Source organism: Podarcis vaucheri, assembly GCF_965113315.1.
Source record: "Podarcis vaucheri genome assembly, chromosome: 7".
NCBI classification, from domain to species: Eukaryota; Metazoa; Chordata; class Lepidosauria; order Squamata; family Lacertidae; genus Podarcis; species Podarcis vaucheri.
This window is the reverse complement of record NC_138765.1, coordinates 36,124,037-36,142,940: the sequence shown is the minus strand read 5'-3', so window position 1 is coordinate 36,142,940 and position 18,904 is coordinate 36,124,037. Positions and strand designations below refer to the sequence as shown.

The window sequence follows — 18,904 nt, the reverse complement described above, 5'->3', positions numbered from 1 at the left end:
TTAAGAGTCCATGAAATTCCCATTGTGTGCTCTAGGGGATAGAGTTCTGGGCATATTGGGAGGCTCTTAGTTCAAACTGCAGCATAGCCATAAGCTCAACTGCAGTGTCCTTGGGTAAGCCACTTCAAGTCATTTCTGTAAATATCTGTGGTCTCCACTACATATATTCTGTCATCCTTAGAACTGACATCCCCCCTTTTGTATCTCCTCAAAGGAGTATCGTTATGCTCCTTCCCTCCATCACCTGTGGGGGTGGGGGTGGGGTTAGGCTCAGCTTTTGAAAACTTCCTGTGATGAGCCTATGACCTAGTTTGCACACAGTGCTAAACTTGGCATTTTGTGCCCACTCTGCCAAGTAGCTTAATTTGTTTTCTTCTAACAATCCATGATTTCAATCCATGGTTTATTGTTCACTTACAAACCTTGATTTGTTATAACTATGGACTGGTGTTACAGGCAAACTCAGCATCCTTCCTTTGCCGTGGTTTGTTTCAGTCAGACGTTCAACAAGGAGTTGGAAAGCAAATCAAACTTTTGAGGAATAAATTGTGCCTTGTTTGACCATCTGTTAACTTGTAGTTGACTGGTGGGTTGTTAAGTAAACTGTGGCTTAATCAAATCATGGCTTAGAATCGTATGCAAACCAGCTTATGTTTGGAAGAAACGGATTGAGATGTGTTGGCCTCCTTTCACCATTAGTTTACCAGCTAAAGCATCTCATCTGCAGAATACAGTAGTTGCCCTGAATGAGCCGAAAGCGCCTTCTGGCTTGCCCTTCCTATAACTGCAATTGTGATGGAGAGATGACTAATGGCAGACAAGCTGGGTCCTTCAAGCAGTTTGTCTTCCATGATCTGCCTCCGCACAGAAGACTAAGGAATCTCAGGGATGTTGTTGGGAAATCACTGCTAGATGTAGGTGTGAGCAGTGTCTGAGGTCCTTGTTGCACCTTGATACCTGTTCAAGTTGGTTCCAGTGTTTTCACACACCCACCCCTTGCCCATAGTAATTGCTTATTCTAGGCTGGATTTTGACATGTCATGAGACAGGGCTCTGAAGCCTTCTGAAACACCATGGTGATGGTGAACGTTGTGCTGAAATGTGAGAGGCTGCCATTTAAGTGGTCAGGGGAAAGAGCTCAATGGCATGGCTGCCTCTTCTTCCATGGTCTGCCACTTTTCATGCCCGTGTGTGGGTATTAAGCTTATGGGAAGCTTGAGGAGGGGGCTAAGCTTGTGCCACTTCCCCTCCTCCCTTTCGCTTTGCTTCCTGTTGGTGACCCTGTCTTGTGGCTCTTCTGTGCAACCTGTCTCTCTTTCTGCATATATAAATGCCCAAAGGGTGGTGAGTGCATGGCACTCTCTCTCTTTCCCCATCTGTCTTTGTATCTTTATGTGGAACATCCTGGCCACTCGGTCCATCTTGCTGCTTTGGCTGCTTTGCTCCTCTTGATGGGTGTCCGAAATGTCTCAGAGTAGCCGCTTATGGCTGGCTAGATTGAGCTCCAAACAACTTCCGAAACCAAAATCTTACAAGAAAAATCCTTATCCATTGGGGAATCTGCTCTCTAGTACCTTAAAAGACTGAGACATCATTGGACTTGGGGGTGCTTTATAGTTAACAAACACCTTCATAGTGGCTTCTCTGTTCTTGAACTCCCCCCCCCTTTCTCCCCTCTCCCCTCCCTCTCTTTAGGGGATTGAGACTGTGGCAGGAGTGCTGGACCTTGGCACGATGGAAGTCTTTTCTGTTTGGGAGGCCATGCAAAAAGGTCTCCTAGACCAAGAAACAGGCCTTATACTGCTGGAAGCCCAGGTGATCACAGCTGGCCTTGTGGTTCCCAATACCAGTGAAAAGCTCCCTTTGGCTGAAGGCCTGGCACGAGGTATCATAAACGACAGGATCTACAAGCTACTGGAGGAACTGCAAAGTGCCGTCCAGCTGGTAGACAACACAGATGCCAAAGGGAAGCAGCTTCTTCCACTTGTGGCTGCAATGGAAGATGGAACCATCAGTGAAAGCGTTGGGCTGAAAATCGCAGAAGTGCAGATTCTCACTGGCGGGTTTATAGACTCTTCCAGCCAAGGCAGGATCAGTTTACAAGAGGCTCTTCAAAGAGGAAGCATTACCACCCGCCTTCATGGGAAGTTGGTTTCCCATCTGAGGTCTTGCAAGGACTTGATTGACCCCAACTCAGCCAAGAAAATTAGCTTGAGCAACCTGATGCAGCAGTGCATCCTTCACCAGGAGACAGGACTGAGGCTGCTCCCAGTGAAACAGCTGGCAGGTGGGATGGTGAGCTTAACTTCAGGCCGAAAAGTGAGCATCTTCCGTGCAGTTCAGGAAGGGCTAATAGAGAAGCAGGTGACTGTGAGGTTGCTGGAAGCACAGCTCTTTGCTGGTGGCATTGTAGACCCCAAAAGCGGCCACCGGCTGACTGTGGATGAAGCCATAAGACATAATCTGATTGACCAAGATCTGGCTTGTGCCCTTCTGGTCCGACAGCTGCAGACAGGTGGCATTATAGATACGGTTACAGGAGACAGGCTTTCGCTGGATGAAGCAGTGAGGAAAGACTTAGTAGCATCAAGAATTGCTGTAGTGATTCTAGAATCCCTTTGGTCATTTATGGGTCTTCTGCAGCCCAAGTCAGGTGAGATTCTCCCTGTTACAGATGCCCTGGAGCAGGGCATTTTGTCTTCTGAGCTAGCCCATAAGATTCTAAGCAAACGGCAACACATTGAGGCACTTTTCATACCCCAAACCAGAGAGATCCTGACCTGGGAGAAAGCTGCTGATTGTGGGATTCTGGACAGAGATGCCATTGAGAAACTGAAATCAATCCGCCTTCCTGATGTCATGCCAAACATGCCCCTTGCAGATTCTCCAAGCAGGCAGGAAAGGAGTATCCCCCCCTCAGATAGCCCAGGGGACGTTAAGAACCAAAGCAAATGTCCACTAAGAAGCTGCGAAGAACGGACACTGTTTCATTTGATGACTCACAGCTATGTCAACATCAGCAATGGCCAAAAATTGCTGCTTGTAGATGGGGAGTTAAGTAACCTTGCTGAAATGCTTGTTGCAGCTCAAGATAATGGATCTAATGCCCATCCCTTAAAAACTAGTGAAAGCCAACCCCAACAATGGGATGATTTTGAGGACGGGAAGACAATAACTAAACCCCATAATGAATTCGCTTTGAAGAAATTTGAATTTAATTTATCTGTGTCCAAAGAAGAGTTTGAAGGATATATGCCCTCAGAAATTTGTCCGTCTAACAAAACACTTGAAATAGAAATTGGAAAACTTCCAGTGAAAGAAATAGAATGTGTGAATGTAAAGATGCCAGAGATGGAAGTGGATCCTGTGGGAGACCTTAAAAGTGAAATGGATGACTCCAGAAGAGAGCAAAACCTGACGACAAACCAGAGCAGGGATGAAATTGAACTGCCAGAGTCCAAATCCATCAAGGACTCCAGCTTTGAAATGGAATCCACAGATGTGGAGATCTCGTGGGAAAATGTTACGTTTGCAAAAATGCAGGCAGAAGAGATGGCTTTCAAAGAGTGGGAGACTGGTATTGAAATATATCCTGTTGAAAAAGAAACCGTTATATCCACTGTTGATTTGGAGAAACTAGAGGAATCTCAAAATTTGAAGGATAATGCTATTGAAAATGTCACTCTTGCAGCAGAAGATGCAGCAGGTGCTGACCCTGAGAACTGGCTAAGTATTAGAAAAGTGAGAAATGAATCAGTTGAAAGTCTTTATCAAGCTGAAGGGAAATCTACAGATGACCATATTATTGAAGAACTGTTGAGTACGGAAGGAAAAATGGATCATTTCCATCAAACTGGTAGTTCTGCATCCCCAAAACTGTCCACAGACTTGGGAGAAGACAACACCCTTAAAATATTGCTGATGCAGCTTCAGGATGGTGGCATAATTCATGAACAGACAGGGAAGAAGATGCTCCTAGATGAGTCCATTGCCTGTGGAGTTGTACCCAGCCATACAGCCATTAAACTGATGGACAAGTTGAAAATATTCAGTGGCTTCTTTGATGCTGAGACCTGTGAATCATTAACCACCGAAGAAGTCATTGGTGAAGGACTGATGGATGAGAAACTTATGCAGAAGGTGCTAGCATCTGATCAAGCCATAAGTGGTGTTATAGATCCACTTCGAAAAACCATTCTCTCTATCAAGGATGCATCTGAGGTTGGTCTGTTGGACAAAGAAACCGCAGCACGAATCCTGGAAGGGCAAGTTGTTACCGGTGGGATTGTTGACTTCAAGCGTGGCAAGAAAATGTCAGTCACATTGGCTTCTAACCATGGCCTCATACAGCAATCTACCCAAGAAGATCTTAAGAAACTAGAGAAAGCATCTAAGGGGAAAGGTACTGACGATGCAACCAAAGAGAAGCTAATCACTTTGCAGGCTGAAATAGGAGGCATCTTAGATCCTAAAACTAAAGAACCTTTGACAATCACCCAGGTTGTGGAAAAGGGATTTCTTGCCAAGGAGAAAGCCTTCCAACTCCTGACCAAGCAGATAGCTGATGGAGGGATTATTCACCACAAGACAGGCTTGAGACTTTCTGTGGAGGATGCTGTGGAACATGGATTGATTGACCAAGGCTTCTATGAAGATCTCACAAAGGCAGAAAGTATATGCTTGCATCAGTACATTCATCCAGAAACAAAGGAACCTATGCCCTTGCCTCAAGCCGTATCCCTGGGATTAGTCAGCTCAGATTTTCAAAACAATGTTCAAGAAATACAAGCCTCAACTGGAAGCATATTCGACCCTGTTTCTGGGCAGAAGATTATATTGGCTAAAGCTGTGAAGGAAGGACTCTTGCCCAAAGCAGTTATGGAGAAAGCCATTGCATCCTCTGAAATGAAGCATGCAATAATTGATCCAGAGAGCTGTAGCTTGGTCTCCTATCCAGAACTGGTCAGGAAAAGCAAAATTGACATTGAGTCAGGACAGAGATACTTGGAAGTTGTTCCATTTCGAGACCTCAAAGATGAAGTGACTGGGAATGTACTCTCATATCCACAAGCAGTTAAGCTTGGCAAGGTAGACCCCATGCTTGCATTGAGGTTGTTGCAGGCTCAAGCAGACACAGGTGGCATCATGGAGACTTCGACTTGCCAAAGGTTGACACTGGCATCTGCTTTGGAGCGAGAAGTGCTAGATAAAGATACAGCTAAAGCCATTGCTCTTAATCAGCTCTTGGCTGGAGGAATTATTGGTACTAAGAGTGGAGAACGAGTGACGTTAAAAGAGGCCGTTGAGAGGGGCTTAGTCAGTGAGGAGTTAGCCAGCACAGTTAAAGAAAGTGTTTCAATAAGCAACAATAGATCTGAATGTGAGAACCTGGAAGAACGTGAAGAGCAGCAGCCTCAGCTGTTGCTGCAAAATGGGACCTCCATGTCTGAAGTGTTAGGCGTTTGTGAATATGCTGCTGAGAATCATGATGAAAAAGAGACTCCAGTGCCTTCAGCTATGGAGAGCAACCTAACTGGTGATGCCACTAACAACTCTTCAAAAGGGATTCAAGAGATGGCAAAAGAAGTGGTTGAATCAGTGCCAGCCTCCTTTCCTTTTCCTACTGCACTGGATAGTTTGGCTAGTCAGTTTTTAGCAGAAGGCAGGCTGGCTCCTGAGCTTGCCTATATGTTAGACCCAGCTGATGCCCTGAAAGTTAAAGCCCAGAAAAAAAATATTAGGAGGAAAAGCAAGTTGAGAGGGAAAGAACTCCTGAAAGGCGAATTGGAAAAGCAAGGAGGAAACGATCAGGTGATTGAAAAGAAATTGGAAGGAATTGTGTCTCAGGAGGAGAAGTTTGGGATGAATGTGATGATGAACCAGACAATTAATGGGGATCAGGAACAAGACAAGAGATTTACTCAGGAAGAGAGTGTTGCTGCAGCCATTGTCCTCCAGAAGAAAGCTCAGGGTATCGTACACTTGGAACCTCTGGAGGTGTCAGCACCCAAGAAACTCAGTTCTGTAGGTCAGACGGAGGAAGAAAATGATTTCATAAATTCTGAAGGACTTCCTGCAGTAGTAGAGCCCAAGAAACAGGCCTCCGATGAGCTGCACTGTGCGGACATCAAGACTGAACTACCAAGCCCTGGCTCTCAATTAAGACCCTCGGATCTTCTCACTTCAGAAAGTATTGACTTAAAAAGCACCAAGAAGAAGAAAACAAAAAAGAATAAAAAGCAGTCTGCTGCCCCAGCAGAACCACTTAGGGTGTGTGGCTCTTCCCAAGAAAGGCCATCCCCTCCTACCCCAGATTCCAAGGAAACTTTTATGAGAAGGATCAAGGAGGAGTTGGCCTCTGGGGTTCTAGAATCATTCCAGGAGAATATATCTGACAGGGTGACCAGCAGCCAGACCACAAGAGAACAAGTGGAGGTTGAGAGACTAGATCCACAGACATTTGGAAAAGAGAACAAGCAGGAAAGAATTAAAGCAAACATCACAGATGATCAGAAAGTGAATGTTACCCCAAAGACAGATTCACCCAGACAGTTAACAGAGCAAGAGACTAGAATTTACCAAGATTCCTTGGTAGAGGTAGATAATCTGGAAGAAAGTGTATCTCAAGAAAAGGCCAAAGAACCAATTATCTCAAAGGTCCCAAAAGCTAATGTGCCTACTAAGGCAGATGGCACAGAATCCTCAGGGCCTTCTGCACTCAAGACAGAACCTGTGCAAAACAGAGAGACCCTAGAGGACAAAATAAGTCATTATCATTCTGTGCCTTTGCTCAGACAAGAGGATGCTGTCCAGGAGCTAACTAGAAACTATGGAAGTGCTGTTGCCAAAGGTGTGCCTGTGGATGCAGAAGCAGAAGAGATGAGGCACATTGGTTCTATGCAAGACAAGAAAATGCAGCCAGAGGCACAGATGCTGCAAGACCAAGAGTTTCCAGAAAGCAAGAGAGATATTTCTAGGCGAAAAGCACCTGTGCAAGACACTGAAACCTCAAAAATGACCAGAGAAAGCAAGGATGCTGATGAACCCACCTGTGTGGTTGAAGGCAGTGGGGAAGAGAGATGCCAAGATGCCCCCAAACTTGCCAAGGTAGGTGGACTTATTAATCTCAGAGACATTTATTCATATTGTAAAGCTAGCTGGACAGCTGAAATGAAAATATATCTCTTGAGCAGTGGTGTAGGGTGGGTTGGGAGACACAGGGGAGTGCACCTCTGGGACTCTCTCAGAGCAGTAACAGCATCTACCAGAACACCAGGATAATTTATGGAGCCTCCTCACTCTGGTGAGTAAATGAGGCACTAATGAGGCTTTCAGGTTTGTGACAGATAAACATAGAGGAAGTCAAGAACACGAGAAAAAATAAGAGGCTAAATGCTTCTCTCTCTTAACTTCATGCAAGCAGTTGAAATTGTGGCATTTTCACTTTTGCCAAGGTGATTTGCATTCCTGGTGAAATGCTAACAGCTGCATTTCAGCTCCTGGATTATTATTATTATTAGTAGTAGTAGTAGTAGTAGTAGTAGTATTTTGCTGAAGCTTAGTATATTTTACCTGTTGAATCTATGCAGTCAGGAGGGAGCATCTCTACATTTAAGGAGAGCTGACTCCCCAGGAAACTGTGGACATGATTGCAGTCACACTTATCTTGATGACTTGGGCATGGATGACACTGGGGGCTGCCATGATGCACTTCACATTCTACCACTACACCACTGCTCTGGAGGCCAGGTAGTCAGCAGTGAAGGAGCAAGCTAAACCAGGCCCCCTCCCTTTGGTGCAGCCCTGCCTATGTCTTCCTTTACAGTTGGCCAGCTTCAGGGAAGAGGGGCAGCTGGAGGGGTGGCTCTTTCCTCATCATAGATTGGAGCTTGACTTGCCCCCTAGAAGTGCAAGGAAGAGGAAGTTACATGCCCAATAAATGTGATATAGCGGGCGGGGGAATAGGGTACCCTCCAGATGTTTTAGACTCCAACTTCCATCAACCCAAACAAGTATGGCCAATGCTCAGAAATTAGGGCAGTTGGCTGCCCCTGAAATACAGCCTGAAAGTCAGAGGTGGGGAACCTCAGGTCTGCAGGCCAAGTTAGGCCCACCAGGCAGCCCAGTCAGGCCTCAGCAGCTGTTTCTGGCCACACTACAACCTCTAGGCATTCAGCTGACACCACATGGTGTCAGGTGTCCTGTTGGTGTCATGAGGCACTTGCTTGTATCAGGGGGTCTTGAGTGGAAATGGTCCTGCCAGAAAGCATTTGGTGCCAAATGTAAGGATTTCTTAACCAGATGTTGGAAGGTTGATAGCCAGGTAGACTGGTGAGTCCCTCCTGGGAGAGAGTCTCAGGAAGACGGGCCACTATCAGGGAAACCTTACAATCTTTTTAGAAATTAATATTTTATTTAAAAAATGAAATCTGGCCCTACAAGAAACAGAGTTTTTAGATGAAATAAGCTAGAACCATGCAAATAGATTGTTGTGCTTTGTCTGTATCTCTCCTATTCTCTCTAAAACCTGTGTTTTAATGCCTCTGACTCCATAGGCTCCACACAGCAAACAGCTTTGCCTCAGCTATGATGAGAAATTGGTTGTGCTCCTGTCCAGAGTGCGTGACATTGAGATGCGCATCCAGCGGGTTCAAGTTGCAGATCTGAGTTCAGCAGCACTGCGGGAACTGGTTCGCCAGGCTGAGGTAAGAGGAGTGGCTTTGGTTTTCACACATAAAGGTCACTTTCCCCAGTGGGCTGGCCACTATGGCAATTCACAGGAGAGCACCTTTGTTCCCTGTCAACTTGCTGTGCCTGTAAGCTTCTCAGGGACTTCTGAAGAGTCTTGTGGCACCTCAAAAGGCTAACACTCAATCAGATGAGTTACTGTTGCTGTTCATTCTTTTCACATCCTCTGTAGTTTTTGCAAAGTACTTTTTAGCCTTTGGTCTGATCTACCCCTGTGATGTAGATCACACTAGGCGAATGAGGCTGCGAGAGTATTGTGTGTGTGCACGCATGCCGAAAGCTGTAGAAGGGAGTTCAGGGCCATTGTGAGAATTGAACCCTCGTCTACACCCTTAAATGTGCCCTTAAACCAGATTACAATTGTTGGTTTGTTTTTTACTTGTACTGGATTGAACTATTTGGACCAAATCTTGCTTCATGCTTGGACGATGACACATGTACAAGAGCTTCTTGGATTCTGCTGCTTGGACAGGATTACCATGACGTGAAAAGAGTTGAGAAGCCTTAACAGCAGACAGGAGGAGTGTGAGGCTCAAGTTCGTTCCAGCCTTGGCAGGACCATTTGTCTTGCTTAGATGTCTGCTTATAGGTACCCTTTTGCCCCTTAGGCCTTGGACGCAGAGCTGAGGAACTTGTCGGCTCCAATGAATCAGGAGCTGGAGGCAGTGAAAGGGATTGTATCCAACCCTCCCTGGGAAGTCCCTGAGCAATTACTGAAGGCTTTGGAGAAAGATGCCAAGAACCTTCAGAAGTCTTTTGGCTCTGTCAGCAAGGCCCTGGACTCTTGGCTACTGAACCTTCGTGCTGCGACAGAAGCAGAAAAGGTACTGCACTCCTTACAGCGTTCCTTTGGCAAGGAGGCTCCATGTTTGTTCAAAGAAGGTGTTTGCCGATTCTATGGAAAAGGAATGTTCTGGGAAGCACAGGACCCACCCTTCCAGGGTCCTTCCAGGCGGGTGTTTATTGTGGGGTGACTGCTCCTCACGCATGCAGGAGTTGTTGTTTTTGCAGCATCCACACAACATCATTGGCATCAAAATGCCAGCCTGTATCCCCCCCCCCCGTTTAATCTGTATCTACACAATCTGGGGAAAATACAGTGTTAAAAAAGAATCCTGCTGCAATATCCGAACAACTTTTTTTACAATATTAAATTCCTGGAAGCAACCCATATTTTTCCTCGAAGGGGTAGAAAATGGGCCATTGTATGCAAGCAAAATAGAGCAGCAAAGATCTCATGTCTGAATGTCCCCCACACACACATTGCATAAGTGGAGGTTTGTTTTATTCATTTATTTCACAAAATTTATATACTACTTGTTAGTAAAAATAGACCTCAAAGTGGTCTACAAAAATGAAATTATCAATAAGAAAAATCAACCATTATCCACAGTAGACTAAAAGCAGATTAATACTCACATCAACTTTCTAACCCCTGTTTGTCCTTAACGTGCCATTAAGAGCATAAGAATATAAGAACAGGCCTTCTAGATCACGCCTACACCCATCTATTCCAGCATCCTGTTCTTGTTCTCTTTGTGGTCAGCAGATGATTTGGGGGGAAATGCCAAATAATTAAGTGATGTCCTGGGCCTCAACCGTACATTGTCCCACCTCTGAACGCTGCCTGTGTGGAGTGTGTGCATCTGAGTTTCAGGGGCCACTTCATGCGACAGTTTTTGTGGGGGAAGATTCACCCATGCATAATTTCCCCCCTTAGTTTGTCTTTTCTCTGTTCTCTTGCACAATGACTCCTCGTACAGCAATAGGAATTTCTTGCATACTGAAAAAGACTTCCTTTTTTGCGTGCCCCCCCCAACATTGTTTAAAAAGCAGCTATTGCTACTGCTGCTATATGTGAGCCCATTCACAAGAGCTCTCCTACCACATGGATCTTGAGGGGAGAGTCACCTTGTGGAGACACTTTTGCTTCAAGAATAGGCCAGAGTTTTGTGCCTGTCAGCTAAAATGCCAGTATTTGTTAAGGTTCGGCATCTTTGGCTGACCTTGGTGTGCCCTTTTGTTCCTATTCTGGTTTTAATAATTATTTCTCTGTTGTTGTTTCATTTTGAGGCTGAAATCCTAGCGCAGCATGGGAAGCTGCAGGGCAGGCTCCAGGAGCTGCTGAGCTGGGCGTCTGACACCACAGAGTTACTCAACCATCTAGAGTCCCACACTAAAATTGATGCCAGCAGCTTGAATTCCTGCCTCCAGAGCTACAAGGTAGTTGCTATAGCAACGTCACAGGCTAAGCCTGACTGGGAGGGTGGTAACTTCCCACGGAGGGGGCGGGGAGTTCCTGGTTGTCCGCATGCTAACTAGGGGACCTATACTCTCTGCTGAGAGCACCCTTGGGACCAGTCACTTTGGGCCTTCTCCCTTGGCTCACTTCATTTCAACCATGAATGCAATTATCCTATCAGCTACTCAATATTTGTAAAAAGGCATATGTTTAGGAAGTTGTCCTCAGTATTTACAAACTCATTCTGGGACCTTTCCAGTTCTGCAAATAACAGCCACATGAGAATGGCCCTGCTGTATTGGATCATTGGTCTGTCTGGTTGAGAGTGTTGCTCCCTTATGGAGCCAGATGCTTCAGGGTATTTCACAAACAGGGCTGTTATGGTGGTAGCCATTTCCTGCTAGTTGCTAGCCAGCATCCTGACCACCAAAGACTGCCTTTATGGAAATTCTGGTGGATGAATTCGGAGGGCCAGAGAGAGGCTGGTAGGCCTCTTTTTTCTTCCCTCATTCATTCCCATTCCCATCCCCACCCCCACCCCCTCCACTTTTCTTTCATTGCCCTGAATTGTCCTCCTTTTACTCTTGTTTTTCCCCCCACCCCCCACCTTTTGGCAAGATTCAAGAACTCTGCTTAATGGAGACTCCTTGCTTGTCTAGACAAAGCTCCACACACACCCCCCACACACCATGCAGGGGGGGTCTGCATTATTATCTAAAAAGGGATCTGTGATGGCAATTAGCATCACCCATGCATTTTGCGCCAGTAGACATCACAACCGTTTGTGCAAGACTGTGAGTGTTGTAAGTTATAACCATTTATGGTTATGAATTGTGTAGCTTTATGATCTGGCATTTGAAAAAACACAACTATTTCCTCTTCTCTGCCTGGAGCTCTTGAGAGCTTTTTGTGGGTGTGTGGCATGCCTGAGTTTGCAACTGGCTCCTCCCAAGATAATATGGCTGGGAAGCCAGACCTTAAGCTGTATGACCTGCTATTTGGAGAAAGTGGTAGGGCTGCCAGCCAATTCCTTTATACTTAGAAAAGCCTTTGCCAATCTGGTGCCCTCCAAATGTTTCAGACTACAACTTCCATCATCCCCTGCCTACGTTGGTTTGACTTCGAATGTGACATTGCCAGACATTTCTTGTTTTTCCGGGTGATGAGAAGCTCCCCAGGGAAGGGTGGGCGGGGTTTAGTTTCTTTGGGCTGGGAAGGGAAACCAGACTACACCCTGAAGTCTTAAGGTGTAGTTGTAATGTATATTTTAAGATATAACAAATGTAAGGAGAGCATTTGGGAAGCAAACCAAGACTTCTGCATCAAGCTGCAATTCCACATCAGGTTCCCAGGGAGAAAGAGCTTGCACCCTGGGATGTCTCTAAAGTTGTGTGGGAATAATTGATTTCACTTCTCATTTAAAGGCAAACCTACCAGCTATGCACATCCTGAAACAATATGTGAACTGAAACACAACCATCCTTTGAAATTCACATTTCTCCGAATTTTGTGTTCCTTTCCAAGCAAATAATTAGTACAGAAATGCATATACCAGGGGAATGCATACATAAATGCATATTTTAATGAAAATAGCACATTAAAATGCTTTATATAAGGGGGGAATGGCCTGCAAAAATATGTTTATTGGGCAAAATTACATAACAAAAATTGCGTAATTGAAGTGTATACAAAAATGCTTCTGAATTTTCATTAGGACTTAAAAACCACACACAATCCGGTGCAAAAATGTGATTGGGAAAAATAAGAAACTGAGAGAAACTTAAATTGACAGACTGACCCATCCTTAGGTGCTTCACCTTCATCCACATACAAATTCATGGTGTGTGAGAGACAGAGGGGCAGAGAATGAATTCAGACTGGCTCTGAGCTATTTCTCTGCCCTTCTCCCTAGCTGTAAGTGTGTCAATTTCAGGCTATCAGGGAAAGCTTCCTGCCCTGATGAAGGACCATTAAGCCTCTTTTGTTTTAAAGTCTCTGGTCACTTGGTCATTCAAGCACGTGAAACTTGCAAAGGTATCCTGTGGGTGACTGAAATCTCAGAGTGGCTACATTTTCTCCCTCTTCCCCTCTTTTGACATGGCCAGGAGCTGAAAAGGCCCCTTGCAGATACCAAAGCTCAGCTTGATGCAACAGCCCTTGACATTCAGTTCTTCATTTCTGAGCACGCTCAAGACTTGTCCCCGGAACAAAGCAGGCAGCTGTTGAGGCTGCTGAACGAGCTGCAGACATCCTTCCGGGAGCTTTCAGAGAGGCTGGCCACCCGGGCAGAGGTCCTTCAGGTCTGTCTCCAGCAAGCGGAGCAGACAGATCAGGTGACAGTGATGGAGTGGCAACCTCTTTGCTGTTTTGTATTTAACAGGGAGCAGAATGTGTGTCTTTTCCTTTTTAACCAAGCTGCCCTTCCTACAGTTTCTGTACGCATCCTTTTGCAATTAAGTTGTGGCATCATAGAGTGCGTCAGCTGCTGCTTCAAAGCAGAGAGATGCCTCATTTCTGTGTCTCTCTCCTTCCATCCTCCCTTTCACAGAGTGAGTCAGGACTCCAAATAGGTGGCTGTTCTAAGGACAATGGGGGACACCAGTTAAGCTGGTTTCTGTCATGGCGGTGGGGCTGAATCTTGCCTCTCAATAAGGAAGGCTAAAGTAATGACTTGGATGGAGCAAGAGGGGAGAAACAGAGCATTAAAAGCAACACATTTGTGACTCAAGTGTTAGCCCAGGGTCTGGGGGACTTGTTGCTAACTGTGGTTTTTAGCTGTAATAGGTGTGCAGATGCACAGTATGAGTGCAACAGGCACAGTGGTCCAATTTTGCACATGAACAAGCAGTCCAATTTTGCACATGAACAAGCTTATTCTGCAGAACTGTGTCTGCTGCACTCCTCACTTTGTTGAGTTAGGAGCAACAAACCATGAGCCCTTCTTTAATGTGTTGAGCAAAATGCTGCTCATGGCATGTTTATCTCCAAACAAGTCACGCTTAGTAGGCCAAGAGACTGAGCACCAAGCTTTGTTTGTAGAGGAACAAACCAGGAGTGCTGGTTTGTATGTTATGGTTTGTGGCAGGTAGGTGGAACCTTTGGCCTGCAAGTCTGTTTTCCTCAAGCCATGCCCACTTTTCTCTCACCTCCATCATCTGATTTCAGATGTGTCAAGAAAATCTGTGGGTACAAAGGGAGAACTTTTGCAAGCAGTGCTTGCTTTTGGTAACTGTTTAAATTTTGGGTGGTTCCAACCTGCTGGTCAAAGGGGATCACCGTTACCTATCCCTGGTTTAGGACTTGACACAAAGCATGCACATGGTGGAAATAGTGCAGAATACACAGTTGCACGCAAGGCCCACTCAGGGCTGCAGTTTAATCAAAACCACCTCCCCCCCCCATTGTTCGTCTGACTTTTCTCAGACTGGAGAAAGTCTTTTGTAAAAAATCAGTACAGTCTCTGCAAACATAGTTACCATTCCAGCCCCTGTTCTGTCTTATATTTAAGGAATGGGGTTTTGATATGCACACTGGTGTTTTAAAGGTGCCGGGTGCACTTGCCCTCTGTATACTTTTACCAGCAGATATAAACACATTCTTGGTTACTCTCAAGCTTTCCTCACTTTAGCAGCCTAATTTTAATGCTGTTGTTAAATAATTGGGAGCAGAAATCCTTGCCAATCCATTGCAGATCATCCAAAGATCTACCCAGCAGGTCCAGTCTACCATTGCTTACCCCTGCCCCTTTTTTAGAAGATTATCTGTAGGAAGCATAAATATAAATGTGGAAGCATTGTGAGCTCAGCTCAGTTCTGGTGTTTATAACCCATGTCAGAGACACTCGCAGGCTCCAGTTGGTGGGTCTTTGGGTTCTAGCGAAGCACAAAATAGATTCAGCAAGCTTGAATTCTTCCCTCCACTGATCTAGAGAATGTAGAGTGAATATTCTAAGAACAGGAAGAATATCTGCTACTAAGACCCTTCTGTGCTTTTGAGTTCAGCAATCCATCCACTTTGGCCCTTAAGAAGTGCACACAAGGATGCTCAATAAAGGTGTGCTTTTGCAGCCCCCATAACTGCATGCCCCTGCCTCTCTTTTTCCTTCAGACACTGCTAATACAAGTAAGGTTTTGCTTAACAATTGTCCCCTTGTAATGTGTGCCTATTCTGCCTCTCTTCTTTTTGTGTATGTGTGTTTGTGTGTATTAACCGTTTTGCTTTGCCTTTTCAGATTCAGTGTGCTCCCATCCCTAATGCGAGAAGATCTTGTTATGCTGCTGAAGAGTGCTTTTTTAGCAGTGCTCTTTTCCCCTCTCCTCCTCCTCAAACTGCTTCTGTTATTTGGCTTAAGGAATGTCTGAAAATGAACAAAAAAGCCCTGTTTTTCATTTGGCAGAAGTTTGTATGTTTTGATCGTAAGGCACCAAGGGAAAGACAAATTGCACACTGGTTGAAAGAAGGATGGCCCAGGGTCACACATCATGCTCAATGACGCCCTATTTGCAGGACTCCCAAGAGGATAATCTGGGACTTGGTTTGGTGCAGTGTCCAAAATTCACTCACACTAACTCTGTCTCTCTTTATCTCTCCCACTGTTCCCAGAAATAACATTTTTTTGGGTTTATAGCAGTTGTGCAAGGTCATTTAGCACAGCTTGTTATTCCCCAGGTATCTTTTGTTCTTGAGACTGGGATGCAAAAACAGGGCTTCAAGCAAAAGTTGGGTTAATTGCTTTCTAGCCCTGACAGCATAAGCCAGAATAACTGCCTCCATGGAAATGATTTATGTTTGGGTTCAGTGAATGTGTTTCCCCACCCCTCAGTGGGAGAAAGGGACATGAAAAGTGTTACATTGGAATGCAAAAAAAAAAAAGAGGATTTTGCAGGAAAGGTCTCCAAGGAGAAGACCAGATTCTTCCTTCCTCTGATTTTCCTGCAAGAGCCACACAGATTTTGCCATCCATTTTCCCTCTGATAAGTCATCTTTCAAGGAAAAAGCCATCAGGTCAACATCAGTCCTTGATAAGTGGGCTGCTATATGGGAATAAAAGAGGGAATTAAAGGCAGAAGAAAGAACCTAGATGGCAAATGACTCCATTTAAAACCATATATGCTTTGATGTGCCAGACAATGGACCTAAATGACCGTCTAGAGCAAAAGTAAAGGGTGAAGCAAGAGAGTGTGTGAGAGAGAGATGATGCCTCTTGCGAGCCATTGACTGCATCTGCTTAAGTGCTTTCTGTTTTGCAACTTGTTTGGCTTGTATTTGTGGTTTTAACAGTTGAGTTGAATGGCATTAACAGGTGCTTCGTTTTTGTTAAACAATCCAAAATCTAAACAGACACTTCAAGAACAGCAGGCAATACGCAGCCAGAAACTGGAGGAGTTGTGCACCTGGATGAACCAGGCTGAGCACAGACTGGTGGATCCACAGGGAGCAGCGAGGGAAGGGGACCTCTCTGTACTGCAACAGAGCCAGAGTGACGTTAAGGTGAGAACACAATTAAAGGAGGCTGGACCACTGCACTGTGTTTCCCTTGATGGAGCTGGTAGGCCAGGTGGCAAAACACACCTTGTGACCAGGCTGGTTTGCTGGGTGTTTCTTCTTTCCACACTCCAGCATCTGCACTCATGTTTTGTTCTGTCTTTGTTACAATGCAAGGTGTGTGGCTTGTTTATTTGCTTTGTTTCATTTGTAACACATCCCTCAAGCCGGTAATCCCAGGGCAGAGTTGGTGCACCATATATAAAAGCAAACTAACAATTCAACAGTTCTAATAAAATCAACAGGACAGCATGAAATCTAAGCATAATCTCTGCTCAGAAATCAGTGGCCTCTTGCCTCAAGAACTCAGCATTATTACAAGTCTGTGAATACCAGCTTACAGTTATGCCAGAGATGGTCACTCTCTTTGCTGCTCTTTTGATTTCTGCCATTAGGACTTGCAGAGAAGCCTGCACAGCCGAGCAGCCTCTTTTGCCGGTGTCTTGAAAGCGACAGAGGAGTTCCTGGAGGAGAACCGGACCAAACTGGACCCCAAGGAACTGGCATCCCTGCAGGAAAGGCTCTGCCAGGCCAAGGAGCAGTACCAGTCCCTGCAAGAGAGGACGGAGGCGGCGCAGAAGGAGCTTGAGAGTGCTGTGAGCACTGTGGTGCAACAGCAAACAGAAAAGGTACAGCACCACACAACCTGGAACTGGTGTGGAAGATCCCTCCTTCGCATTAGGAGGGAGTTGGGTAAACTTATAAGAGGCTATGTGTTATCCAGTGCTCTGTGAATTGTAGTGGGATGCTTCTGTGGCATGCAAAATTCTAGCCCATATTTACCCATTCTGTGCTTTGTAATCTATCAGCTTCCTATGCACTCTGCTCTGTTTCCAGATTAGAGCTGTCAAAGACTTTGAAGAAAATAAGAGTAAGATTGAATCTCTTCTGCACTGGGTGGCATCACTAGAGCAGCCCAAGGAGCTCACAGAAGCTGAACACCACCGAGGTGGTCTAGTGACTGGAAGAGTCCAAGATAACCCTGATGGTGGATTCAAGGAGGCCGACAGAGTTGAAGAAGATCTCACTTTGCACTATGAGAGCTTGAAGGTTGGTGGGGTCTGCTGGATGGAGGGGGTTGAGTTTAAGATCTAGGTGTAAAATCCAGCTAAGCTAAGAACACATTTGCTGAAAGTCAGGAGTGGGGAACCTTTTTCATCCCCAAGAACCGCATTCCTTTGTGGGGAGCTCTGTCTTCTGGCAGAAGTTGGTAAAATCAGGATAGTCAGAAAGAACAGCTGAGGGAGGGAGGCCTGCCCCTGCTGTCCCCCAACATTTGCCACCTGTGGCAGTTGCCTCATGCTGCCTAACAGTAGGGCTAGCCCTATGGGCTCGATACTGCAGAACTGTATGAAGGCTTTGCATTTTTGAAGGTGGCTGCAGTTTCCCTCCCTAGCCTTGTAAAGGGCCCAGGTTCTAATTTCACGCGGTCAGTGTGGACTTGGATGTACTTCAGCCTGGTTGTTTGCTGCTGTTGTTCCAGGTCCGCCATCAGGAGCTTCTCTCTCAGCAGCAAGAAGTCATTCTAGCTACGCAGTCAGCCCAGGCCTTCCTGGACAAGCAAGGCCACAATCTTGCCCCGGAGGAGAAGCAGAGGCTGCAGGGGAGACTGGAGGAGCTGAAGGGACAGTATGCCACCACCTTGTCTCAGTCTGAGGTGCGGCTCAAGCAATCACAGGCGCTCCGGGATGAGCTGCATAAATTCCTCCGGGACCATGTGGAGTTTGAGGCTTGGCTGGAGCAGGCCGAGCAAGAGCTGGAAAGGATGCGTGCAGGAGACGGCAGCCTCGAGTCCCTTCAGCCCCTGCTCCAGCGGCAGAGCAGCTTTGCCGAAGATGTAATCTCACACAAGGGGGATTTGCGCTTTGTGACAATGTCCGGGCAGAAAGTGCTGGATGCAGAGAAGGTGGCGGCAGAAAATGGGACTGCTGGGGGGCCTCCAAGGCCTGAGGTTTCAGCTACTGGGGTGCTGGTGAAGAACAAGTTGGACGATGCCACCAAACGATACAGTTCTCTCCATTCCAAGGTACAAGAACAGTGATAAAAAGAAGGTGTAGATCTAGAACAAGCAGGCCATAGGACAGTAGTTCCCAAAAATTTGGGGCCAACACCCCCCCCCCGTTCCATAAACTCATCTCCAATGCCCCCCACCCCACCTTTTTAAAAACAAAAACAAAAAACAATTGTTATTCAGAAGAGCAGTTTGCACAACCCACTAAGGAAGATAAGAACACAATAAAATTCAGATAAGAATTTTGCATGAAAAATAAAATAGCAGTAAAATTTTAAATATAAAGAATGGAAGGTGGGAACTTTGGGAACCACTGTGATATGTCTTCGTTCCTGGAGCTTAATGTGGGCCTCCCATGT

The 18,904-nt window shown here is 45.7% G+C and overlaps 1 protein-coding gene across 17 annotated transcripts in view; it reads left to right on the top strand.

Moving 5' to 3' along the window:
- MACF1 (microtubule actin crosslinking factor 1) overlaps positions 1 to 18,904 on the top strand; it is a 301,663-nt gene that overhangs the window by 178,408 nt on the left and 104,351 nt on the right. For 16 of the 17 annotated variants that reach the window (XM_082229489.1, XM_082229488.1, XM_082229497.1 and 13 more), the window contains 9 exons: positions 1,696 to 7,107; positions 8,556 to 8,705; positions 9,357 to 9,572; positions 10,822 to 10,971; positions 13,096 to 13,323; positions 16,331 to 16,480; positions 16,930 to 17,163; positions 17,372 to 17,584; positions 18,018 to 18,560. In XM_082229489.1, the coding sequence (XP_082085615.1) occupies positions 1,696 to 7,107; positions 8,556 to 8,705; positions 9,357 to 9,572; positions 10,822 to 10,971; positions 13,096 to 13,323; positions 16,331 to 16,480; positions 16,930 to 17,163; positions 17,372 to 17,584; positions 18,018 to 18,560 (7,296 nt within the window). The remainder of the gene's footprint in view (positions 1 to 1,695; positions 7,108 to 8,555; positions 8,706 to 9,356; positions 9,573 to 10,821; positions 10,972 to 13,095; positions 13,324 to 16,330; positions 16,481 to 16,929; positions 17,164 to 17,371; positions 17,585 to 18,017; positions 18,561 to 18,904) is intronic. The other variant, XM_082229486.1, reaches the window with a different exon arrangement.